Here is a 27,677-nt window from a genome sequence, read left to right as displayed (position 1 = left end):
AACTCTTTTCTTTTAATGTGAGGATTTTCAAGCGACTAGACTTTCTAGACGAAATTGTTTTGAAATTAAGACGATTTCTTACATGATTTTGCATACATTTTGGAATTAAATGGAAATCTTTTGATCATTACGAAATCAAAGAGACTTCTTGAAACGATTTTTGAATCAAAGAGATTATACAAATAATTTTAAAAATCATATTTTGAAGTCAAAGTGAGTTCTTGAAACAATTTTGAATTAAAAGTGAGTTCTTGAAATAATAATGACTTCTTGAAATAAATAAAGTGAGTTCTTGCAAATATAATGAACTCTAGAAATAAAAGTGAGTTCTTGAAACAATATTAAATTCTAGAAGTAAATCAAAGTGAATTCTTGAGCAGAAATTATTTTAAAACTAAATGGAATTTTTAAAAATCATTTTGAATTGAAACTGAATTCTAGAAATTATTTTGAAACTAAATGGAATTTTTGAAATCATTTTGAGTTGAAACTGAATTCTAGAAATAAATCAAAGTGAATTCTAGAAATAAATCAAAGTGAATTCTAGAAATAAATTAAAGTGAATTCTAGAAATAAATGAAAGTGAATTCTAGAAATAAATCAAAGTGAATTCTAGAAATAAATCAAAGTGAATTCTAGAAATAAATCAAAGTGAATTCTAGAAATAAATTAAAGTGAATTCTAGAAATAAATGAAAGTGAATTCTAGAAATAAATCAAAGTGAATTCTAGAAATAAATCAAAGTGAGTTCTAGAAATAAATCAAAGTGAGTTCTAGAAATAAATCAAAGGAAATTCTAGAAATAAATCAAAGTGAATTCAAAAAATAAATCAAAGTGAATTCTAGAAATAAATCAAAGTGAATTCTAGAAATAAATCAAAGTGAATTCTAGAAATAAATCTAAGTGAAATCAAAGTGAATTCAAGAAATAAATCAAAGTGAATTCTAGAAATAAATCAAAGTGAATTCTAGAAATAAATCAAAGTGAATTCTAGAAATAAATCAAAGTGAGTTCTAGAAATAAATCAAAGTGAATTTTTGACCAGAAATAATTTTGAAATCAAATTGTATTCTTGAAATCGTGAAATTATTTGCAATGATATGAAATTGTTGAATTGTTACTGAAATCATAACGTATTTGAAATCATCACGAAATCGATATAAAATGGTTTTGAAATTCAAGTGAATTCTTTAATCATACTGAATTCTTGAAAGATACTGACATTATTGTCAATTCTTGAAACTATAGTGAACAGCTGGTTAAATATAAATCTCTCTGTGCTTTCACCCTGTGTGCCTGCGCAGAAAGGTATCACTCTCTTAAGCTAGATTCCCACTCGACGGAAAACACGACGGAAACCCGGCAGAAAGGGGTTCGACCGAAAAATCTTTACGCCGAGTCCGACGGAACTACCGTTCTGTCGGGCGTAAGTTGTGTTCTATTTTTTCGGTCGTGTTCGGCGTTACGCCGGTGTCTCAGCCAATGAAATTATCCCACTGACAACGTCATAAATTTCAAGAGCGCACGCACACGCGAGATCGATTGATAGCCGCCATTTTTTTATGGTTGACCAAGGCTTATTGGAAACATACCACCAAGAAAGAAAAATTAAACTTACGAAAGTAAAAAGAGATAGGAAGGAAGACTTTACTGAGGAGGTTAGAAAATATCCCTTATTTTACGATCTAAGCGACAAGGGGACAAAGATAGCAATTCAGAGTGTGAAATAGATGTTGTGGAAACAACTCAAATCTGTCACGTGACCCAAAAATATCTACCGCCAAACTGAAAATTCAGTCGTAGTGTGAACGGTCTACCGCCGGACGCCGGCGTAAGTCAAAATTTCTACCGTTGGCTGTGTGATTTCCGCCGGGTTTTTTCGGTTGAGTGGGAATCTAGCTTTAATAGATGGGTTTTTTACGCTAACCAATAGGATTTAATTAACTTATTGTGATTTTCAGATTTATATAACCTTGGTTGGTGCGTGTTTCTTGATGATGATAGTCGAGATTTTCGAAAAATGGATTGTTGGAATTAAAGCCTTTAAAGCCTATCATATAATGTTTGATTACTTAGGATCTATTTTGGGAATTGGTAAGTTTAATAAAGTTACAAATGGGAATAGTTTTGTCTGCTAACAGGCGAAGCAGAAAATTTTAAAATGAATGAAATACAAGGTGTTTCTTAATAACGTTCAGTACAAATATGTTTTCGAAATCGAAAGAAGATGCAGTCAGCGCAGTAGTATACTGTATATCTTTTAGAAAGTGATTTTTTGGTTTTATGTGCAGTTCCAAACAAAAGTTTGATTGCCATTTTGATTCTATTAGTGCTAGAGTAACAAGATTGGATTAACTAGATAGTTTGACTACAGGAGATTATTTCGCTATGAAAATGGCAACGGTGGCATTACTAGGAGTATAATGACATCACGAAAAAATGATTCAAACATGACGTTTAAAACTTTGTGAAATAAGCCTAACGATTATTTCTTTGTATCAAAATAATCTTAACTCTGTAGTAGACATTATGACCAATTGCATGGCGTTGGCAATAGTATTTAATCCCTAAATATCCATCAATGTACAACACCCAAATTCTGAATTCAATTCAGAAGTTCCAATTTCTCATATTTAAGGTTGAAACAAAGAATACTTGGGTTTGAACACCTCATTTTTTCTTATCGTTAAAGATAGCTTTAGAGATAAGTAGATACTGATATTTTTTAAAGTAATCATTACAATTAATTTTAATGTTTTAGAAGTCATGTTTTGTGCCATAACCTTTCACTTGGTGAACCTATATACAATTTGAAAACGGTTTTCGATTCTACATGACTGGACGCCTGCAATGATATCAGTGTTGATACATTTGAGGCATATTCTTGACGCCGTTATCAGGGGTCTAAACTATTTCCTATATTACTAACGTCCTAGTATAGCCACAAGTGTCACTTTTTATGGCATAATAATTTTTGGAAGCCAAACTACCTACTAAGCCGCGTTAAAACTATATCTTGACAAAACTGACAAACTAACGACAGATTTCCATGACTTACATCATGGTATATTGGGCCTTTGTCCACCCGATGACATTTCATTACACGAAGCAAAATACAATGCGTTAGTGAAAAGACTAGAAGACTTGCAAATATATTTAACGAGCACTCTGAATCAAAGTCAAGCCGCGGCGGTAGCTGCGAGTGCAGTCTTGGGAGCTAGAACAAGCACACGAAGTGATGACATAAGGTTACCAAAATTAAACTTTCCCACATTTGGACTCTTTGGAGGTAATTACTTAGAGTGGTTATCCTTCCAATCCGTCTTACGCAAATCTTTGAACTTTTCTTTCAAAAATATTTCGATGTCTAGGCCATTTAGTCAAGTGATAAACCCTATTTGTATCGATGCTTTTTAAGTCTTGGTTCTTTTGCAAGACAGTTTAATTTGATTATATTAAGTTTTGGTTCCATAACGAAACTTATTTTCTTCGTAAAGGATTTTCCATCTCAAAGCTACCAGCTGCAAGAATAATTACCGGAGTCTGGCTCTTGCAAATCGTGGTTATCATCACTATTTTCAGCGCTATTCTGACAGCTAGTTATGCGTCTATCAAGAAGAACTCAATCGACTCAATTGCTGATCTCGCTGGGTCAACCGATAAATGCGCTAGTGCAGATAGTTTGGAGGAATACAACGTTTGTCATTCGGTAAATTTTTACTTTACTATTTAGAATAATATTTGTCTCTAAATCACAAACACAATTTACCAAAATAGTTCTGGTAAATAAATTAACTGGTATGGATTTCGGGGCCAGGTTAAAGTTTCCTTCCTTGAAAACCTAAGGCCCATAAGCTAAGCCCTTTGCACCCGACCGAAATTTGGTTTTTAATATTTGTGAATTATTCCAATATATTTAAATTTAATTTTGGTGCCACCTACAAATTTTTTATAAAGCAACTTCTAGTGGTCGAAAATATCATTCTTTTCTCTATTTTCGTGGTTAATTTTTTTGCAAATTGTGCCAGTGGTAAAAAAGCAAATTGGACATTAATGCCACATAACTCCCGATCTAGTGGAATTAATTTTTTTTAGGTTAATAATATATATATAATTGATGTTTCCTTAAATATTTTCTTTAAGTATCTGGTTTTTCTTTCTTTGTACTAAAATTATTATTGAAGTACAATTATAAGTTATTATTATTATTTGCTTGCCTTATGCAGTATCTATATTCAAAGCCTAAAATATATTAGAATAAGGCCGATAGATGGCGAGCGCGAGTTTTGAAATTATAAGGCACTCCCATCAAAACATACAAAGTAGTCGAGGTTGGGTACGGAATTTGCTACCTTCAACGTTCTTCTTACATAAATCCGTTTTTGAACTGGTTTAAAACAACGTAGATTTGCAAACAACAATGACCAACAAAATTTTTAAAATAATATAAGTTTTATAATCATGCGTTCAAAAGTGAAAATTGAATATCTGTACTTCAGTCAGTTAACTTTCTACACTTATCTCTTACACTTTCCCGTCATTGTCTAGAAAGACCGTTTTTATTAAATAAATGTTTGGAATTCTTATTTTATTTTATTCAAGTGACAAGATACAAAAGGAATTATTGAGAATATGCCTGAATGCAACCAAATGTTTTAAAGCACAGTCCTACGATTAGTCTTAGAACTTGGGCCTCAATTACAACCTTTAATCTGTTTGGTAAACACCTCATCGTAAATGTTCGATGTGACTACAATTTCGGTGGAGGCACTAATCTTGTCTTGTATCCTAACCCCTCTAATAAGAAGTCGAATACCCCACCACATAAAAACAAATGAAATTTAAAAGGCTTATAAAGGTTACAAGTTTTCACCACGCTTTCGATGCAAAATTCAATTAAACGTTACTTGATTTAACAATAATTCGCGGACAATAGATAACAAGAAAAGTTTTATTTTGACCTTTGAAAAATTTTGAAATTAGTTTCCAAGTTTATGCCTCACAGAATGACGTCTGTCCAATTTTGTTATTCAGTATGTGGTTAACCATATAGAGAAGGAATATAGAGCTATTTCTTTGAATCTGCGACTAACATAGAAAAATGCATGTAATCGAGAGGTCGCGTGGTTATGGTAAAAGTAGCTTTACAACGACAACACGGCGAACTTTTGCTACCAAGTTATTTTCTTTAACGAGCTTCGAAATGACGGAAACTCCTTAAATAATTTTAGTCGCTTTGTGACTTTCAATACGCGACCTGATTTAAAAATTTTCTCAAATGTAAAAAAACCTTACTTTTTTGAGAGTTTAAACTCTTCTGATTCCAAAAATATGCTTAATAAATATTTAAATATGAGGGAAAACTCAGGAAAAACACTTTGAAAACTTGAAATTTGGGGGCAAAAGCAAAATTGGTGGGTGTTTCTCCTTGTTACGTCACTCACGGCATGGCATCTCGCGGAAAAGATAAGCGCGTGCGCCCGGAACTCCCGAGTCTACTAATGCCGCACGAATCGGAATAAAATAGGCTTAACGCGGCGCAGCGACACCAACAGCCGTCACGTAAGCAACATTTAGAGTGAAAATGTCTCCTTACTACGTCATCAAACGAAACAAAATTTTAACTAGGCCTTTTCCAAACACAATACTTAGATTGCAATTTTATAAATTGCTACGAAACCAAATAAAAAAGTAAACATATCATTTTCGAAATTTAAGTTTGTGGATGACGAAAATTATGGCACTAACACTTTAAACATATTTTACTTTTCCAGAATGACACAGAGATGATCAAGCTTTGCGAATTGTTGCAACGAAGAGGGAAAAGGTGCAATGTTTGGGCTGGTAAAGGAGCAGAATTCATCGAACTATCAATGATAATAACCCAGATAAGCCTTCATATAAGCATGAATGGCGGTGACCAACGCAATTACCAGCATCAAATGCACATAAGTTCAACCAAATACTTTGACAAACCATTAATTTACTTGGTCAGCCGGAAACTAAATCGCCAAGCTTTGAAAATAGTAAACAAAAGGTGGTTTTATTTGATACTCTCAATCGCGCAATAAACGTTAGCATTGATTGTTAATGCGTCTTAAACTTTTCTTGTTGCTTCGCATTTTTTCTGGTTTTAGTGTTCATAGTACGCGATTCTAATTTCGTTCTACATGGATGGCACATAAGTCTTTTATTAGGGTTTACGAATAATTGAGAATAACCGTCTGGCGATATTATTAGCCAAAGTTTCAGCCAACCAAAGAAACCAAATCAAATGGCGTAATTTAGTGGTAATTTAGCCAAGGCCTACTCGAAATTTCTTATCTTTGACTTCACTATGCATTTTACTCGTTTCATACCCATAGCACGAGTATATCCCTGCGTCTCTTGAAACTAATGGTAAAGTACATTGTGCCCTCCGAGGCAAATATCACGGAGTTATATCAAGAGGAGGTTGGGGATTTAACGAAAATCTGAAGTTTTCATGTCCAAAGTAAAGGCTAACTCCTTGCCAGATTTTGTACAAAAATGGTTCCAGGTGAAAACAGGACACAGAGCTACGAGATCCGCAGATACTGATTTCTACGCAGATTTCCTTTCCAGTTTCAGAAATAAAAGCGTGGGGTGGCGTAGCGGTTAGCGCTTTTGCCTCGCAGCAAGATGATTCCGGGTTCGATTCCGAACTGTGGCACCGGGTGAAAATCTGGGAACAAATCCTTCTGCGTAGAGTTTGGAAGTTCTCTCCCCGCTGGTTAAAAGGAGTTTTCCTCCGCGGTCGTTACCCGGTTTCTCCTTTCAATCAAAACTTGCAGAGGTTAACGGTAATAGTTAGGATAGAGAGCTGTATGCTAGCTATGGCATAGGGGCTAGTTACCACCCTCCTATGCATTGTAAAGGGACCCACCTGTAAGTAAGGTACAGGCTTAGTGTGGAAATACCTTCATAGACAAAAGCTTAGCTTATTATTATTATAAACATGCGGGTATAAAACTTTAAAACAACCTACCGAGAGATATAAAACTAGAAAAATCTGTAAATCTAGTTAAAAACAAATTAGATGAATTTTAAAAAATATTGAAAAGAAACAAATAAATCTAAATTTTAAATAATTTAACATTGCAGGACACCTTTGTAATTAAGATAGAACTTAAAGGTTGATTCTAATAAAAAGCCGTTTATTGTTATTATTAAGTAACGCTTTTATCACTCAATCCGAGTTGCTCTGAGCAGTCAAATGGATTTTGCTATAAAATGTCACTACTTTACTATGGATTTTCCAAAGCATTTCCGCCTCAATGTCTAAAGCATGCATTTGAGATTTAACATCTCTAGTAGTCGGTTGACGATTCAAAAGCACCACTATTTGGTCGATCATTCGTGATTTACCCAATGTCACTCCTCTTGAAAGTCACACAAACGTTACAGCCAGTTAAAAATTTGTTTATAGTTGCATACTTATCAAAATTTCTACGCAATGGAATCAATCTGTGATTTTAGGTTTTTAATTAATCACACTAAGTGCCTTGGGATTATGGGATTATAGGAAATGTTTAGCCGAATAAATATTGTATGGTGGACTTAAAAGTTCAATTTTATTACTGGGAAACTAAATACATTCGCCACGCCTAAAAAGAGACTTGCGAACCATTTGACCGCATCCCAATCAACCGACACCAACAGACGTGGCCGATTTACAGGTATCCTTCAGATGAGCCTAATTCCCAGTAGACCGAATTCCCATTCGACCGAAATGTGCCAAATAAAATACAAAACTAGCGGAATGACGGGTTTCAAACCACTCGGATTTACGTTGAACGTCGTTTTAAAATAATTTCCATTTAGCGTAATTAATGAAGTAATTCACAATAAAAAATAAATTTTTGCTTTAAACTTACACATAGGTGGCGTAATTGACGTTCATTATTGGCATTTAGTTTCGCAAAATTATAATTTCATTATTCTCTCTTGTGCTAGGTTAGGTTAGGTACAGTTCAGTTATATTACTTTTAGAATACTTTGATGCCTTTTCCAAAATATTGATGATTACAATTAGATACTTCTGTAGTAATTTGACGCCTTTTCCAAAATATCTTTGCTTTAGTTACTTCCGCAGAATTATGACGCCTTTTACAAAATACTGTTCCTGACAATAACTTGAAACCAGGGTTAGGTTTTCTTCGTCTGGGCTAAAATAAGTCAGGTAATTGATGATTAGGTAAAACTATTTGAGGTTATTTAACTCAAACTCAAAATATAAACAGTTAAATGAAGAAAGGTTGTAGGTTTGGTTAGGATATACCAACTAAATATAGAGAAGTGAATGGTAGTGCTTCCCTTAAATATTTTTTATAATGATGATCGGAGATAATTTAACATTGAACATCGAAAACCACCCAAAGTGCTAGAGTTCGGTCGATGGAAATTCGGTTCAATGGTAGGGAACCGATTTGCTTTATCGTTTGGAAATAGCTCTCTGGTAATCAATATGGAATAAGATCCAATAAAATGAATCGTACATTGGAACGAATTCCAATCCATCGCAGAAAACCTTTCTGTATTTAACACCGCACGAAAGCAAATCGATTAGAGCAAGCGAGTCACATAAATCAAACTATGTTCAAGCGATTTTGACCTACTAAAATATATCCTAGTAGCCTTCGACTGACATATCATAGACTGACAACATATCCTATGAGAAAACTCGACAACTTTTAAATACAATATATAAATATGAAATTGTGTCACGCGGGTCTATGACATTTGGGTGGATTTTTCACTGCAGGACGTTTCGGTGTTTTGGTCACTTCGTTGTCAACGATTGAGAGGAAAAAAGTAATTCAATAGTGTTTAAAATGCTACTGCATAATATCAGTACCTAAAATCACTAAACTATCGAAATAAAACAGGATAAAATTCTATTACTGGGTCGTATGAACAATAAATGGAATGGATAGACTAAAATCTTAACCCATTGAGTCCTAAGCAATATGGAGATTTATACATATAACAGTTTAATTACTGTACTGCGTTCTTTTCGTTGTGTAAAAACCGAAAAAAACTTAACTACTATAATGGTCCACTAACCGAAACATCTAGTCTTCTGTATCATGGGATTATCATTGAAATATCGCGAGGAGTTTTTCCGACTGCAATTAGAACAATTGGGAAGAAACCATAAAGCTCGCTTAAGGTTTTTATGAGAATTGATTTTTAGAAGTGACAGGACAGGCGCAGACAAACAAACCCAACTAATACCCCGATCTAATACCTTTTTTATTTGCATATTAGGCTACGTTCATTTTTCGAGACTAGTCAAGTTACTCTTTGGCACCGTTACGTGGAAAGATTTTGGGGACTCGAAGTGGAAGCGCGCCATGCGACAATTGACACTAGTGTTCATCCACTTAAATTGGAAAGAATCGAAATGGCGTTCACACTATGGGCCTTTCTACTATCTCTCGCTTGTGCTGTACTTCTATTCGAGATGGCCTCTATGATTACTTGGAATATCAAATACAACTCTCTGAAAGAGAGGAAAAAGAAAATACTAAGAAGGCTTTGAGTTCTTGATGTTTGGCATATATTTGACCAAGCAAGTCAAACATTTGTTCATAAAAATAGATTGTCTGAAATTTTTGAAGTATTTATACTCAGTTTGGGTTTTTGTGTCCCGAAGCCGTCACAACAAGATTCATAAGCGTCAAAACAATTGATTTCAAAAGGTTGGAAAAGAGAAATTGTTTTTCGATATTCTTAAAGGGAACACTAATCGCGCATTCGAGATTTCTAAACTCGCCCCACGTAGCCATGAAAGTCTTACCTAATACTAAAATTAAACTACTCTCGTACCTTAGTTTCATTCATACTTGTTATAATAACTAAGTAATAATTAAATACCGACTTGTATTTATTACAAATTAAAGAACTTAAGAGTTTAAACATAATTACTAATAATGATGATGAAGTCCAATATCAGGGTCAAAGACCTTCGCTCGAGCGAACTACTACATATCAGAAGTGGATAGTGACTGACTTATAATGATTAGCAGTCGACCCTTATATGTTTAGGGAATGGTGAAAGGTAACACAGGGTGTTAATCCTCTATTTAAACTTACTCCCCTGGAGTAGAAACTCGGAGGTCCCTAAACTATTACGGAAGGTTACATCCCCCCAGACGACAAGATTGGACTTCATCGCCAGAAAATTGAAATACAAAAATCATTCTAAATAACTTTAAATAATATAACAGATAATTTAAAGACTTCTGTTAAAAATCGTACTTCTGACTATTAAATATCACTAACTCTGATCACACTAAAGCTTAGCATAGCCAAGCATGGATTTATATAAATACTACGTATTATGGATTTCCAACTTGGCCAAAAAGGGACCACCAAATATGTGCGACACCGGCCGATGTGACGCGCTGAAGCTAGGCCAAATTGAGTCCAGAGAACTTAGGTCACGTGGGAAAAAGGAAGTAGTGGTACTTGCGGCGTCTGCTCCAAAATGTAGTCCGCGCCAAAAGGACGGCCACTAAAATCCATACGGTTTGCACAGATAATAATAAAATGCGTAATAATAATGCAATATTTTATTACATACGGTTGACCAATTTCAAACGGTTTGAAAGCAACCAAAGTACCACACTAAAGCAAACTAGGAAGTATCAAAACGCTAAATGCTAACTATTAAGCGAGATAAAAAGGAAAATTAATCATTTTGACACTTTGACAGACTACAAACAAGAGAGTAGCACATATTGTTTATAATATAACTTAATAATTTCGAAGCTATTCACCTTTAATTAGCAGTGTAAACTTAGAAAAACTTGCACCATCCTACTTTTAACTGTGAAACTTGTCAATATAAATTGGTGAAAATTCAGGATATTTATTTTCTTCGAAATTTTCAAATCCATATATTTGGTATTTTTACCTTTCCGAGTGACGTATGTCACGGAGAGGTTCTAATTTCGACGTGTCTGTGTGTCTGTCTGTCCGTTGTTACACCCACGTGACCGCGTTCGCAGTTTGCAAATCGGCGCAAACGTGTATTCAATTTCCAGACCTCATTTACAGTCCCGGAAATTGTATTCCACTTACAGGCTATTACTCCATTGCCTGTCTAACAACTCTGTTCATTTGTCCACCCCACATGGACACCAGTCTGAACTTACTGGCTTCTAAACACCACCATCTTCTAGTCTTTGCCCATTCCACATGGACACCAGTCTGTACTTACTGGCTTCTAATCACCACCATCTTCTTGGTCTTTTTTTGACCATCCCACATGGACACCAGTCTGTACCCCTGGCTTCTAACACCACCATCATCCTTAAGGTTAAGACATACGCGGCGATCGGCTAGGGTTACGAGAAACGTCTAGCCTTCCAATGGAGGGGTCTTCCTCCAAGGTTCACGCAATTGCGATGTTCTTATCTACAGCTGCGATTCGAATCCTTTATATACTACCTATTTGAAAAAGGCGAAACAACAGTCATATCCTTCAATTCAAACGTCAATATTAGTCAAGTCTCTCAAGTTTGTTTAATTATTCTTTTTCAAAACGATGTAACGCTCAATAAGGCGAACAACTAACGAAGAAAATATTAAATATTAATTATATTTATTTTAATATTTAAGATAATCTCTTTTCTCAATTCAAAATTAATACGGAAAGAGTTAAAAAGCAGTCTATTTTTTGTCTGTGTGTGTCTGTCCGTTGTCACACTAGTGCGCCGAGTTAGCAGTTCGCTTTGTTTTGATGTGTTAATAAATCCTACAGAACCTTAATATTCACTTTTTCCATAATATAAAGTGAATATGTGGAAATATTTTTCGTAATTATGATGCATTTAGTACTTTTGTAGCTTTAAAGCTCTGTTTCATTTTGATATTCCAAAGATGTTTTTTAATATTGTTATTTGAAATGGATGTTTATATATCACTTAAGCTATACTACATCTGTTTATAAGAAAATCCTTTCTAAAGTGATTACAAGAAGAACGCTACTTTATTGGTCAAATGAACTTTTATTTGTCAATAGGCTTAGTGAACCAAAAAGTAAAGGCTTCGGTTTGGTTTTCGTTTCTGTAATGCAGAGTTTTTAATAGTTCAGAGTGAGCCGAAAGTTAAATACACTTTTAAATAGTTAGGCTTAGATTTTGTAATCATGGTGGAAATCTGGGCCGCGTTCATCAGAGCTCAGCGCTGTTAGCAGTGTCCTACAGAACGGGATTTTGTTTTTGAATTGTGACATTACGGTGCTCAGCACTAATCCAGCGCGGTCTTCAAAGAAAATAGTCGGGTTTTTGGATAACGTGACGTAAAACGCGTAGTTCTCAGCTTGGCGAAAAAACATGGAGGAGTTAATACAAATAGCTCTTGCTGATTCTGATGGTACTGTAGCTATTTAATTGGCGTGAAACCAGTTGATCACGCGAGAATTTCAAGAGACATGTTAGTTTCTGATTTTAATTATAAAAGTTGTTGTTATCTATCTCTATAAATATGTTATCACACAATGGGGGCAATTCTCTAACAGAGTTATCGAGTTATCACGTGCGATAACTCGAATTTATCACGAAAGTGATAACTTTTCAAAAATTGGTATTCTCTAACTTGAAAACTTAAAATTATCGAACGAATGTTGTGATAACTCGGTGATAACTTAACGATAGGGTCTTTGCTGTCGTTAACACTTTATCGAACGATAAAAACCAATTTTTCATGCAGACCTTTCGAAATTTACTATTTTACACAGGAAAGATGAAATTGTGAAGAAAAATATTTGAATTTCGCGCTTAAATTTAACCGGTAGATGGGAGTGTCGGGTTTTGGTTATGTTTCTCTTCACATAGGCTTAACGTTTGAGTTTAGTATTTTCATGGTACTTTAGACCTTTTTTCAAAAAAATGGCAGGCAACAGTTTGATGTGTTTAGAGCTTTTGCGTCGTCAAGATGAGCAAAATTTGCGGGCTTTGCGGAGCGAAAGGGTTTTACGCGATCCGGGTAAAGCCTTTGAGTTGCCAACAGTTCAATTTCTTAAATTGTTTCGCTTATCTCGGGGTGTTGTTATTCAACTTTGCGAACGTTTGGATGGAAGGCTTAGTGGAGTTCGTTCTAGTGCGTTATCTGTTGACTCTAAGGTAAGCATCTAAAAGCAATATTTACTTTCTCTAAATTGAATATGTAGCATGTCATGCCCTACGTAACGTATCTATTTGATTCAAAGAAGCAGAGCCATTTCAGTGTACGAGTGTGCATCTTCGTAAAAGCATAACTGCAACTTTGAGACACTTGTAAATTGTTAATTCACACTGCTTTCTCTAGCTCTGCTTCTTTAAATTTGACCTCTTAAAACTCCCTTTAAAATCAGGATCTAACAAGGGAAGCTTTTTAGATCTTGATTGCATTGCGTTTCTACGCAACTGACTCTTACCAAACTGGAGTAGGCCAAGAACTACTGTTGATCGTTAGCCAACCCACTGTTAGCAGAGTTGTTAGGGATGTTAGTGAGGCACTAGTCGACGAACTCCTTGACGACTGGATTAAATTTCCTTGCACTTTGGAAGAGCAAGCGAAGGTTAAAAGAGAGTATGTAAACAGTTTGAAACCCAAAGGGACAAGATCATTAAAAAGCCGAAATCTTAGGTTTATGGAAAGGAAGAACTTCCCTGGAGTAATTTGAGCTATTGATGGCACGCATGTTGCTATCGTTACTCCTACCCGCAAGGATGAACCTTTGGATCCTGTACATTTTTTTAATAGAAAGGGGTATTACTCCATCAACGTGCAGCTCGTAAATATCCATAATTCAATAGTTTTTTTAAGCGACTAGATATAATAATTTTATATTGGTCTTGTTAAATGTAGATATGCGATTTAGACCTTCGAATTTTAAATGTGAATGGTAAATACCCAGGATCGTCACATGACTCCTTTATTTGGAAGTCATCCCTCGCTCACAGCTTCCTTGAAAGCAAGCATAGGGATGAAGCTTTTCGTAACTCTTGGCTTCTTGGTAATTTGAATTAAGAATTCTTCGATTATTGAATGTATCAAGATTTTTTGGAAAAATGAATATTTTTGTAGGCGATGCAGGGTATCCCCTTCAACCATGGCTTATGGTACCCATTCCTCAGCCAGCCAACCCTGCAGAAGTGCAGTACAACGCGCATCACAAAGAAGCTAGGAAGTGCGTAGAAACGTGCAACGGCGTTTTGAAGGGCATGTTTCGGTGTTTATTGAAAGACCGAACGTTGCACTATTGCTCAAAAAGAGCTGGGAAAATCATTTTCGCATGCTGCATCCTCCACAACATGTGCTTGGCCAACAACATCCCCGAGGTTTACGAGGAAGGGAATGTCGACTTATCGCAGGATGACCTTGTCAACAGTGTCGACGTTGCTGACGCTCAAGCAGACGTTGCGGCTAATCGTGGAGCTGCTCCTAACTTGTTTAATGCGGGGGTACAAGTTAGGAAGCGTCTCATAAGGCATTTCCGATGAGGTTATAGGACCAATATAAAAAGGCCCTTTTAAGGGCCACTAGACAATCAGGCATGGTAAACCTGAAGGGTTTTTCGTAGTACATTACGTAAGAATTTTAATCTTCAAATTCACTCTGTTGACGGTTTGCTAAAGCTATAATCAGAATCAGTTTGCATTCCTATTGCTGCTTGTCAAAGTTTGCGCATGGAATTCAATTTCATACTGATTGTAGTGAAAATTTGGAATTAATTTTCTTATGCAAAATACTGTAATCGCCCTTTATGTTTACTTCACTTAATTGTCGAGTGACACTCGAAGTTCGTCGTTTTTCGCGATAGTTAACGCGAATAGACTGAACATGCGCGGTGGTGGTGTTGTAAACTAAGTTTCTTTTGAAAAAGGCATGAATTAATGGCTTATACTGAAAAGCAACTTAGGCTAAACGGTACACGTTTAATATTTTAGAAAATTGTCGGAAAAATTTAAATGCCATAAGTTTTCATATTAGTCGGAATCTGACGCAAATTCGGGAAAGGTACGCTCTAGAATTCTTTCAGCGCAACGAGAAAAACAGCGTAATATTTCGTTTCTCTCCTGTTCAATTCGTACGCGCTCTTCCGCTGCATCCACGAGTCTCTTCTGTTGCGCTGCAATCTGGTTTATGGCCGCTGTTTGCGTAGTTTGGGACTCGAACATATTGCGGAAAAATTGGTCGGTGGTCAGCGCAGAATCTGCTTAGACCCTATCATACGGCCCAGCTCTTCTTGCCTGATCTCTGCCTGTCAGTTAAATTTGAAACTTTTTCCTAAAATCTAGGCCTACAGTTATTAAGAAATATTTTACCAGTATTGGGCTTTTCTCTACTAGGCCTAGCATTTTCATTGCAACGCCTCGAGTTGCCATGCCCGCGGTCGGGCGTGCCGTCGCGATTTACGCGCTGTTCAGGCAAAGGTGATTCTGAAATGTCCCTGTTATTGTAAACGCTGTGAAATTTTAGAATTTTCAAGAAAAGCTACCGGTTGCACAAGTCCGCGTTTCTTGTGGAGTAAGAGATCGTGTAGCCGTGGTAAAAGGCGAAGAAACTGGTGTTTTGGGTGATGGTGCACATCTGGAAGCGGTTGCTGATCGCGGTGTCAAGCGTTTAGGAGGCTGAAATCTTTTAGATAGCTCTTGATTTTTGGTCGAAATAGCAGGAGTAACGAATTGAGCAGAACCCGGCAATGGTGGGGTTTTGGGTGATGGCACACGTGTGGACGGATTAGCTGATTGCGGTGTGAAGCGTTTGGGGGGTTGAAATCTTTTAGGTAACTATTGGGACTAAACAGTAGGAGGAACGAACTGAGGAGAAGAAGAGGAGCCCGGCATTGATGGTGAAATGGGTGAAACACTAAACCCGTCTACGTCGTCATAATATAAAATCTGGTCAAGAGCTTCATTGTAGTTGGACCGTTTTCCTACTATCGACGCGTTTTGTCGGCCGCGTGACTATAGATTTCAAAAAAGGTAAGTAACCCATGCCCATGTATAAGATTTCTGCTTTTACAGCTAAACTTACAGGGGTCTCCGATTGTTGCGGCTATATAGTGAAAGTGTTTTGTAGGTGTATGTTAACGAAGTTTCAATAAAATTTCATAAAATACTTTATTGTAGTTTTCCAAATAATTAAATTTAATAGCCAAAATAGTGTTCAGGGTCGCCACAAGATTTTCAGATTTAAATACCTTGACTTTTTTCCAAGGTTCTTGGGTCATTTAAAAATGCCCTGACTTTTCCACGTATTCCCTGACCCGTGGCAACCCTGGATCACTGTTGTACTTACCCCTGTAGGGAAACCGCCTTCACACAAATCTGGGTTTCCTGTGACCTTTCTCCATCCACCAGCCAACGCTAATAACCTTCCTTCCAATTCTGTTAGACCGTGATCCAATACCTCCTGATCAATCTCCCCACCACCAGTTTTCTTCTGTTCTTTCAAAATATCAGCCGCTTTACTAAGGACGCTAGTTTTCCAATCAGCCAAGGACTTAAAAAAAATTGGTTTGAGTTAAATTTACGGTCGAAACATACGAGCGGCTGGTTCTGAGATTTACTGGGGTAGCAACAATGGGAGAAGACTCAGAATAAATTACTAATTTGATCACTATTGAATGTAGAATTTATTGATAATCATTGAGATACGGTTTAATCTTTGTTGCATCCCAATCATAGAAATATCAGCCCGCATTCAGCTCTACGGGTATAATTTTCCATTGACCAAAATCTGGCCCAATATAGTTAGAACTTTCACTTACTTTTTTCCAGGCAACTGCAGTTTTCGTTGGCGGCCCTTCTCTATTGAGTTTGCGCTCAATTTCACTCCATGCAGCATCTGATTTTTCTTTTGGGGAATCCTCTTCTTTTTCGTATTGTGGCCAGTCGTAAAGAGGATCGTGCCACGATTCGATTTTCTTCTCGCGGGACTATTGTGTTGCGGGAGGGAGACGTCCTCGGGGATTCCCTCCCGGGTTGGCGTTTCCCGGAAACGGACCTCTTTGTCTTTCTACCCTTGGGGATGGACATTCGCTGGCATAGTGACGCAAGCCACCGCAGTTGAAACAGGTGACTGGTCGGTCGTCGTGAGTGACTCTCGGAGGATTTTGGCCTTCCTGTATTTGATTCTGTGGACGTCTAGGAAGGAGCTGTAGTTCTTGTTGCTGAGGCTTGTTTTCTCTGGGTTCAACGTCAGGATTTCTTCTCTCGAAGACTCGAGTTGGACGAAGGAATTCGTCCCTGGGTAGGCTTCGTCTTCTTTGTGTTGGTCTTGTCGCAAGGTGGGGTTGCCTTGGTTGGGAACTGGGCCTTTGGAAAGGAGCTCGATAATTTTGAACCGGGCAGGTTTGAGGAACAGTTTGGACGAGGATAGGATTATAACATCCGTCCTGATGTGGGTTGTTATTGTTCCCATGCGGGATGTTCATGTTAGTGTAAGTTCCCATGTTCGGGATGTACCCTTGATTTGTTCCCGTCTGGGAATAACCAGTTGTAGGGGGAGCTATCAGTTGGACGAAAGAATTCGTACCTGGGTAGGCTTCGTCTTCTTTGTGTTGGTCTTGTCGCAAGGTGGGGTTGCCTTGGTTGGGAACTGGGCCTTTGGAAAGGAGCTCGATAATTTTGAACCGGGCAGGTTTGAGGAACAGTTTGGACGAGGATAGGATTATAACATCCGTCCTGATGTGGGTTGTTATTGTTCCCATGCGGGATGTTCATGTTAGTGTAAGTTCCCATGTTCGGGATGTACCCTTGATTTGTTCCCGTCTGGGAATAACCAGTTGTAGGGGGAGCTATCAGTTGGACGAAAGAATTCGTCCCTGGGTAGGCTTCGTCTTCTTTGTGTTGGTCATGTCGCAAGGTGGGGTTGCCTTGGTTGGGAACTGGGCCTTTGGAAAGGAGCTCAATAATTTTGAACCGGGCAGGTTTGAGGAACAGTTTGGACGGGGATAGGATTATAACATCCGTCCTGATGTGGGTTGTTATTGTTCCCATGCGGGATGTCCATGTTAGTGTAAGTTCCTATGTTCGGGATGTACCCTTGATTTGTTCCCGTCTGGGAATAACCAGTTGTAGGGGGAGCTATCAGTTGCACTACCGAAGGTAGAGCAACTACTTGTTAGGTCTGGGTGCTATAAAAGGCAGGGCCTGTTGTATAGGTTGCTCTCTCACATCCATAGTTTGCTGCGCGATAGGATTTTGATTGTCTTGGGATGAGAGAGGTTGGTCTAGCTCAAAAGTTTGTTCTTTTTGTAGGCATACATCGTGCAAGTCTGAAATCGCCTGCGCTGGGAGAACCATAAGTTACCCCTTATAATCTATCCTCAAGTTTCGTTTAATAATGAGGAGCAGTTCATCTTCCGGTATTGGGGGATGTAAATTCTGATTTACCCTAACGAAATATCCGAAAAACTCGTCGATGGATTCAATTTGTTTTTGTCTTCTATTATGTAAATCTATTCGGGCCTTAGCTTTCTCATCCTTAATCCTATAATGGCGTTTTAGTCAACCCTTAAATTCGGCCCAATCTACTCCTTGGGGGAGGGAACGATACCAATATAGGGCATTGCCTCTTAACAGGAGGGGCATGAAAAGCATTTTGTCATCCTCACTGATTTTATGGAAGCTCGCATATTTTTCGAATTGTCTGAGAAATTCGGGAACAATTCTACCATAAAACGCTTATCTCTACGGGGTTCTAAATCTTTCGCACTGCCCTGGTTAGACACCGCCAGGTTCGAAAAGGATTGCAAGACTGACGCTAGGAATGCTGCCTGCTGGGTACCCAGTATTTGGACTACTCTGTGCTTGAGGATTTTGTGTTCCGTGTGGCTGACTAGCACCTTGTGAACTTTGAGGTTGAAAGCTAGGTGGGGACTGACGAATTCCCTGTGGAATCTGTCCTGTAGGGCGCAGAGTTTGTCCAGGGTTTACTGGACTGGTTCTATTTTGCCTACTAGGGGCATTTGTGTATGCGACCGAACTACGACGTGGAGTTGCCCCACAGGGAGAGGTAGTAGTTACTGTTACTGTCGGAATATTTGCAGTTGACGTGGCTTTTGATAAACTTGCCTTGAGGAAACCCAACTATTCAGAGAATGCTTTGCCCTTGCATATGAGTTTAATTCAATCCCTACCTTTTGTTTGGGAGGACTGGGTCTAGGTATCCCGCTTAACTTGACTAAATCACGGGTACTTCCCTTATGTCTAGTTCTAACTAGGCCACTCCCCTGGGGGTTGAAACTTTGGCTCATGCTATCAAATAGGGCTAAATTATTCTCATGTCTAATTCTTTCTTCCTATCTTAAGTTGCTCCTCGTAGAAGTATGGGAGGAATTTTCTGTCCTTGCATCCCTTGTATTCTAGAGGGCCGGTAGGCCCTTCTAGATAAGAACCCACACCCTCCCGTAATGTTAAAGAAATAATTCACAGATTTTAGGCTTAGAAAAAGCATGGGATTTTTGGTGGTCCACTCCATCGAATAACTCAGAAACTACTGCGAAGTTAAGGTTCGGAACACTTTAGAATTATCAAGGAACTATTGAATGTTGAACTTCTGAAGTTTGATTAAGAACAATTAATTCTAAGTATTTTATTTTAATTAATTTATAAATCATGGTAAAACCGTTACATATAATACACTGTTTTCATAGCATTTTGTTCAGCCTCCATCGGGTTTGTGGCGCATAGGATAACGCGTCTGCCTATGGAGCAGAAGATGGCAGGTTCGAGTCCTGGCAAGCGCGGTGTTTATTTTTTCATATCTTTTATTCAACATAAATGAAATAATCCTATAAATACAATGTTTGGATAATATTTTGGTTACGAAGTAAGGGATTGTGGCGTAATGGATAACGCGTTTGCATTCGAGGCAAAACATTGCAGGTTCGAGTCTTGGAAAATCGTTATCTATTTTTGATGAAGAATCTTAGTATATATAAGGGAAATTCTAAATAACAAACTTTCAATGAAATGTGCGCGTGGGTTAGAAATAACTTTTTTTTAAATCTATACAAAAATGTCAACTAAACTTAATTGAGTCACCAACCGCCTTTTTATATGAAATAAGTTACCACCCGCCTATCTATGGTGAATTAATTTACAACCTGCCTACCAATTGTGAATTAATTTACCACTCCCCTGCCAAATGATTTAAAATTTTAATCTTTCCCATAAAACAGTGAGAGGCACTTGGATTGAGCCAATATGCTCACGAACATCTTACTGGAACATCGAATTAATGAAGTTTGACAAGCATATTATTATTTTTATAATAGATTAATACAAATCAAGGCTGAAGGAACAGATATTATATAGAAAGGACTTGGTTTGCCCAAGCCTTAAAAACAAAACGATAAGAGTTTTTCCAGTTCTCTGAAGCGCGGATATTATTTTTTTTTCTATTGAATTTTAAAGACAATCCGTATTTTACTACTCTTTAGAATTTAATTCAATCACCTGATTTTACTGCTAATGGTTTAGTTTCCTATAAATTAATTGAAATAAAAAAATACTTATCTCAGATTTTTCAACAACAATTCCATTTTCCTGAAACATTTAATCATGCATTTATTATTTTGAGGGACATCGTGTAAATTTTATCAAATTGACTCTTTCTTTTTTAATTTCCGAGAATTTTCCTTTCGAAAGGTTTTAAACACATCAAGTTTTCATAATGTTGTCAACTCAATAGCAACTCAACCAACACTTCTAAAATCTTCCCCAAAAGTACGGATATACACAGTTCAATAATTGTGACTGTGCTTAATGAACAAACGAACACCTTTATCAAATATAAGAAAGGTGATAACAGCCCCCTTTTGTATTCGAAAAGACCGCATATAATACATTATTAATGATAGTATTATTTGAAAATTAAAGTAACGTTCTCCATTAAACGAAAAAAATTTCATGATAAAATGTTTCAGGAAAATGGAATTGTTGTTGAAAAATCTGAGATAAGTAATTTTTTATTTCAATTAATTTATAGGAAACTAAACCATTAGCCGTAAAATCAGGTGATTGAATTAAATTCTATAGAGTAGTAAAATACGGATTGTCTTTAAAATTATATAGAAAATAAAATATCCGCGCTTCAGTCAACTGGAAAAAACTCTTATCGTTTTGTTTTTTAGGCTTGGGCAAACCAAGTCCATTTTATATAATATCTGTTCCTTCAGTCTGCATTTGTATTAATCTATTATATAACAATTTCTTGCCTGAAATGCGAAATTTTTCACTTCTAGGACGAGGTTAAAAATGGTTCTACACTTCTACTAATTCTTATAAGATACGGCTCACAATTCGTTTTAGAACCCGAGCTTTATAGTCAACTTCAAAACCAACCTCCTGTCACGATTTTTAAACTATCAAAGCCGTATCTTTTACAGTCAACTTTACGATTGCAATTATCCATGACATTGCGTGCTTACCCTTGCACGTTTACAGTGAGTGGCACCGTGGCCAGTTACTTAAATTAAAATACCTAGGCCACAGGTCCAGTTTTAAAAATATCCTTATTTCCAACACTGATCCATCTATCCTTCAAGCTTTTACACCCTTCTTCCATGCATTTACAATCACCCATTGCATAGACTTACTCAATAGTCTGCCTAAGCATGGATTTATAATAGAAGCTTACGCTTCATGGATATTTCGCTCACCCCGAAAACGCGCACAACATTTATTCCTCGTCTGAAATAGTACCAGCCTGGCACGCGCGTTTGTGACTTAGAATTTGAGGCAAATTCAGAGGAGGGTTGAAGTTTTTCACGTGATCGAGTTCTAATTTTGAATAGCGCGCGCGAAATTATTTTTTGAAAAGCGCGCGCGCACGCGCGCCGAAAGAAAAAGTTTGCCTCAATTTCTACGTCATCAGCCCCCCCAGTCCCCACCCGCGCGAATTTTTATGACATAAATGTGTTTAAAATCAAAATGCCTTACTGAAGGCTACAGTGAAATATCCATGAAGCGTAAGCTTCTATTATAAATCCATGGCCTAAGCAAGGCAACTTAAGCCTTGGTCGAAACTAACATCTAAATTATAAAGTAAAAAGGTATCTTAAGTATAGAATTTCAACCGAGACACATAATTGAACGAAAATTAGACCCGCCAGAGAAATTTTTAATAAATATAGTGTTATATTTATAGAAAAATATCAAGTTAAAGTTTCAAGGCAGTGAAATGGCAAATTAGCGTGGTCTACTGTAGAGTAATGAACAATTAGCGTCGTCTGCTGTAGCATAATCTTTTGAGGTACTTACATTTCTAATTAAATTAACATACTTAGACTTAATAAATTTTGATGAAACTTGAAAAAGGCACACCTTGAATAGTTACTTGTTAATTTGAAAGTATTCCGAAACGTAACTTCGCTTTAGTTTTTAAATGATTCGATGTGCAGGAGCACCAAAAACCCCCATGTTATATCTATGGGAAAATCGGCGAAAAAGTGTGAATTTTCATTTAACATTACGGTAGGGTGTGGGATCTTATCTAGAAGGGCCTACCAGCCCTCTAGAGTATTTGAGAAGCTACTGGAGAGAAGTATCATTATGAAGAAGCTTAGAATGCAACCCCAGCGAATCAATTTCCTGTACCAAGGCCATTATCAGAGCAATATGTTTACCCAGAAAAAGAAGCAATTTAAGGTTTCAAAGTAGCACGTCGTTTTTCCCATTAGTAATCGCTTTTTTCATCAAAATAAATAATGCATAAAAATTGGTTTTATATTGTTGTATTTAAAACAGGTTTTTACGAAAATACTATTTCGTGCATTATTTTCTTAAACTGGACCAAGTTCAGTATAACCTTGATATACATCTGATGGATATTGTCTCCTTATTCTATTTATCGCGCAACTCGGGATTGGGCGACTTACTCTCCTACCCAAAACTCTGTATATCCAACGTATATGCAAGCGATAAATTAAGTATCTATAGGTCCTATAACACAAAAAGAAAATCATTATAATTAATATTTATCACTTTAACTTCCACATTCATGATTTAGTAATATAGAAGTTTTGCATCTCAACTTTTGGGGTTAAACGTACGGATTAATCTCATCTTCAGCAGGCACAAAGTTATTCTTTCTAAATTCATCATATAGGATATTGAAATTATTTGGTCTCAATATATCATTGAATGTGTCCGTTTCTATTACGGGGCCAATTTCGTCAATTAGTCTTTCATTTGGAGGCTCATCTCTGCAGCAAAAACTCTCTTCTACTGTTGGCATCACGAAAAAAAACTACAGTTGCACCTAAGAAAAGAGAACTGTATCAAAACTGTCTGACTGTTCAACATGTCGAATAACAACAACATAAACTTAGCAATATTGAATCTTATTGATCAGTTTACTAAAAATGTAAATTGAAATTAACTACCAGTCATTGTTATGAAGTCCGGGGTGATCAACTTCCATCACAGGCAAGTTTTCCCCTTCCTCAGCAGGCTCTTCGGGAAGAAAGGGCTCAAATTGGTAAGGATGATTACCAAATTCTTCCTGACCATCATTATCCGAATTTGAATTTTCCTCACTTGATTAACGAGTTTCGAAAGATTCAACTGAGTCTAAACTATCCGATTCTACTACAGAGTCAGGCCCGTCTGAAATTTTGGATTCCGAGCTATCACTCGACGTCGACGATGATATTTTCTACTTGGCTTCTGTTGCAGACGACGGGGAAAAATCCTACCATCCGCAAATTGAGTTCCCCTATATACTCCTATGAGTTTAGATTTCGTGACGCGTGGTCGCATGTTTTTCGCTCGCGCCCGTTTTTAAATTATGCTGTTTTTGATTTTTATGTTAGGCTTAGCGCAAAATTTCTCAATTTACTTAATTTTCGACAGTTTTTTCTACAAAATTAGCCGAGTGGTCTGGATTGTGGAAATGCGGCCCCCTATTTTGGCCTGGGGCTTAGAGGCGCCATATTCCAGTACTAGGTTTATTTTTTTAGAGCATTTATTATTTATTACGACTTTTCGCGTTTCTCTTCGTTCTCCACGTTGTTTTGATTTGCAGTAGGCTGCAGTGTGTTGGTGTACTCATCAAGCAAGACGAGTACCAAGTACCTATCGGTCCTAAATTTACACAAGTCCCGTCCTGGATTTCTATCTATTATTGGCCTGTGACCACTTCATTCATTGCCATCCGATTTGTTGGGTTACGAGTTTGTGGTGATGTTGAGACCAGTGGCGTCGCTAGGCCTTTTTTGGGGGGCTATAGCCCCCCAAATTCCAAACTTAGCCCCCCAAAATAATTCGTAAACCCTACCAAAAAATTGCTGTTAGCAACCTAAAATTCTGTAGCAATATATAAAAAATTTTCGAAATCAAACAGTAAAATTTTGAAGAAAAAAAAACAGATGGAGACAAGTAAATGTTCTTTCGAAGGGAGTCCTAATTGTGTGGACTAAAAGCTAACCAAAACTAAAAATAAACCTAAAACGAGTGAAAATCCTTCATAATCTTTATCAATAAAAGGATGTACATCTTAAAATACGAATAATTTCACGTTGACACAAATTTGCGGATAGTTTTAAAGGTCTACACATTTTCCAAAGAACCCATTTTTTAGCCACATCGTAGCATACGATAGGCTCTTAGTTTGACCCAAGCCGTAGTAGTAGTGGCCGGGGTTGTCGCTTTCGTTATCGTCAGATTTTAGCTTAAATGGAACTCCATAGTACCTCAACCCCAAAGTGGTAGCTGAGCTCAGTTAGAGATTTTATTTTAATTAAACCATTTTCGCACCGCACCCGGGAATTGAACCCGGCTGGCTGGCGCAGCAGTAAGACACGCTACCACTGTGGGGTCGGACACTTCTGATTTTTTGTTTAGGGTCTTTGAATTTTTTTCATTTTATTTATGTGCTAATTAAATAGATAACGATGTGGCTACTATTAAGTCCCAGCCCTTGGGCCATCTTGTTTATATTAAGTTCTTATAATAACTTTAAAATAGTTTGCCCTGATTTAGCCCCCCCCCCAAATTTCAAACCCTAGCGACGCTACTGGTTGAGACTAATCCGGGGCCGGCTATCAACACCAGGCTTCCTTGCGGTCACTGTCAGAAAACGGTTAGGAAGAATCAAATGGCCATATTTTGCGAATCTCCCAGCTGCCTTAGATGGTTCCATGCCAAATGTCTCCGTATGACGAAAGCCGAGTACCAACGCTTAGGGTCCTCGGATGAACCTTACCTTTGCCCTACTTGCTCTTTACCTGCGTTTAGTGATTCGTTCTTCACTGTTACCGATACGGAACTCGACGATGTTTTCTCGTCAGTCAAGGAGACAGCAACGAGACCGAGCAAAGTATCATATTTCTTGTCAAATCTCAGAAGCATTCGGAACAAGTTACGGGACTTCTCGCTTTTAGCACTATATACGCCCTCACCAAAACATGGTTGGACAATTCGGTTCTAGACTCTGAGATCTTTGCATCCGATCACGTTTTATTTCGGTGTGATCGCCCTACACGCGCCGTTGGTGTTCTTCTCGCCATACGCGACGATCTTAATCCTATGCCTATTGAAATTCCGGACGAATTTCTCACTTGTGCGGATGGGGTACCTCTAGAAGTTGCCTTTGCCTCATTTTATTCTGGTGGTCGCAAAGCTGTGATTGGCTGCGTTTATCGCCCACCTACATCTACTTCTGCGTATACCGACTCCTTATGCGAATTACTTGGCTATCTACACGGAACCCTTCCGTTCCATCACATTTTCTCGATAATGGGCGATTTCAACTTTCATGTCAATTGGACGAATCCAGACCCAGTTGGGGCAGATGAGCGTACTTTCGTGGAGACTATTCTTGGTTTAGGATACCAACAAACTGTTGCTGAACCGACGAGGGGTAATAACTTCCTTGACCTTGTCTTTGTTAACGATCTCCGATATATGCCAGAAACTACCGTGTGCGACAATTTGCCGCGTTGCGATCATCAAGCTGTGTGCGGCCTATTTGACTTGCCCAAATTATTCAAAAAAGTTTCAAACGGACTGTTTTGAATTACAAGATTCTTAACGTGGATGACCTTTGCGATACTGTACGCTATGCACCGTGGGACGTATGTTTCTCCTTTGAAGATATAAATGAGACTTGGGAGCTATGGCTTAATTTTTTTTGGGCCTGTGTTCGTGACAATATTCCGAGGGAAGACACGCTGTCCTTGGACTACGGGTGAAATTGTACACCAAAGCCACGTTAAGAGCTATCTTTACAAGAAAGCTAAGAAGTCCAACAGAGATGCCGACTGGAACAAGTTTAGACGGTTCAGTAACCTATTACGACGCAACACGAGAATGGCGTATGACACGTATGTCAATAATCTTCATGGGTCCCTTGTTTCTTTCCCGAAGAGATTTTGGAGTTTCGTTCGAGCGAAATCACGGCTACCTCCGCCCTCTTCCTTCGATGCGCCTAGTGGTCCGGTATCAGACTCTGCTTCCATCGCTGACCTATTCAGCGACTTCTTCTACGACAGCTTCAGTATTCCGGACCCAGTTCTGACCCTCCCATTAAATCCACCGTCTGGCCCAGAATTTTTACTAGAAACAATAGATCAGTCAGACGTTCTTCGTGCAATCAACAGCCTGAAGATTGGTTCCGCATGTGGCCCAGATGGAGTGACTCCAAGACTAATCAAGCTCATGTCCCCAGCTATCGTTCACCCATTGGTTCTCCTCTTCAACCGATCTTTGGCCTTATCTAGACTGCCCGATGGTTTTAAGCTGGCCAATGTTGTTCCAGTTTTTAAGGGAAATGGCAGTAGAACCAATGTGAAAAATTATAGACCAATTTCACTCACCAGTGTTGTCGGGAAACTGACAGAACGGATATTATCCGAACAACTTAGTCAGTTCTGCGAAGACACTTCTGTATTCCCCCCGTCTCAATTTGGGTTTAGACGCCAACGATCTTGTACTACCCAGTTCTTGCAATCGTATCACCACCAGACGTCCATGTTGTCTCATTCGACTGGTCTAAAGCCTTCGACAGTGTTTGCCACAAACGCCTGGTTATTAAATTGGCAATTTCCGGTATCTCAAGTTAAAGAACAACTGTGGCTTGGAGACTTTCTGACGAAACGATATCAGCGTGTCGTGTACCGAGGGGAGTTTTCTACGTACCGTCTGGTGCGTTCTGGGGTGCCCCAAGGTTCCATACTCGGCCCCCTGCTCTTCAACATCTTCGTCGCCGATCTTCCATCTTCCCTAAGTGGCAACTCTTCGATATATCGATACGCTGTTCTAGTGATGATGTCATCACACTCCAGAAGGACATTGACTCCCTTTTCCAGTGGGGTATCGAAAATAACATTCATCTGAACGTTACGAAGTGTAACTACATCATTTTGAGTCGTAGGGTTAGTCTTCCTCACGCTAGTTATACCTAGTGCTGCGCGAGTACTCGATAAGATTCGAGTACTCGACTCGATACTCGATAAGAGATTTTCTGAGACTCGAACAAGTTTCGAGTATCAAAAAAGGCTCCATAAATACTCGAACCCGCTTTTGGAAGGCCTTTAACTCTGAAAATGGGATGTAGTAGCTATAAAAATCTACAAGGAAGTCACACTTATTTTTAACAGACGCAAGTTTAGTGCTTATTGGGAAGTTTAGATCATAATAGCAGTGTAATG

General features: G+C 37.9%; 1 protein-coding gene across 1 annotated transcript; it reads left to right on the top strand.

Moving 5' to 3' along the window:
- Positions 1 to 23,329: 23,329 nt before the first annotated feature.
- LOC149632469 (uncharacterized) lies at positions 23,330 to 27,363 on the top strand. The gene is made up of 6 exons (XM_089851129.1): positions 23,330 to 23,392; positions 23,455 to 23,623; positions 25,035 to 25,327; positions 25,372 to 25,983; positions 26,052 to 26,102; positions 26,194 to 27,363. The coding sequence occupies exons 1-6, from the start codon at positions 23,330 to 23,332 to the stop codon at positions 27,361 to 27,363; spliced, it is 2,358 nt and encodes a 785-aa protein (XP_089707255.1).
- The last annotated feature ends 314 nt before the right edge of the window (positions 27,364 to 27,677 follow it).

The sequence above is a fragment of the Phalangium opilio genome, unplaced genomic scaffold, assembly GCF_054372755.1.
Source record: "Phalangium opilio isolate 3A_F unplaced genomic scaffold, DU_Popi_V2 ptg000100l_1, whole genome shotgun sequence".
Classification (NCBI taxonomy): domain Eukaryota; kingdom Metazoa; phylum Arthropoda; class Arachnida; order Opiliones; family Phalangiidae; genus Phalangium; species Phalangium opilio.
Note: the sequence above shows the minus strand (reverse complement) of the source record. Positions and strands in the feature narration are given on the sequence as shown.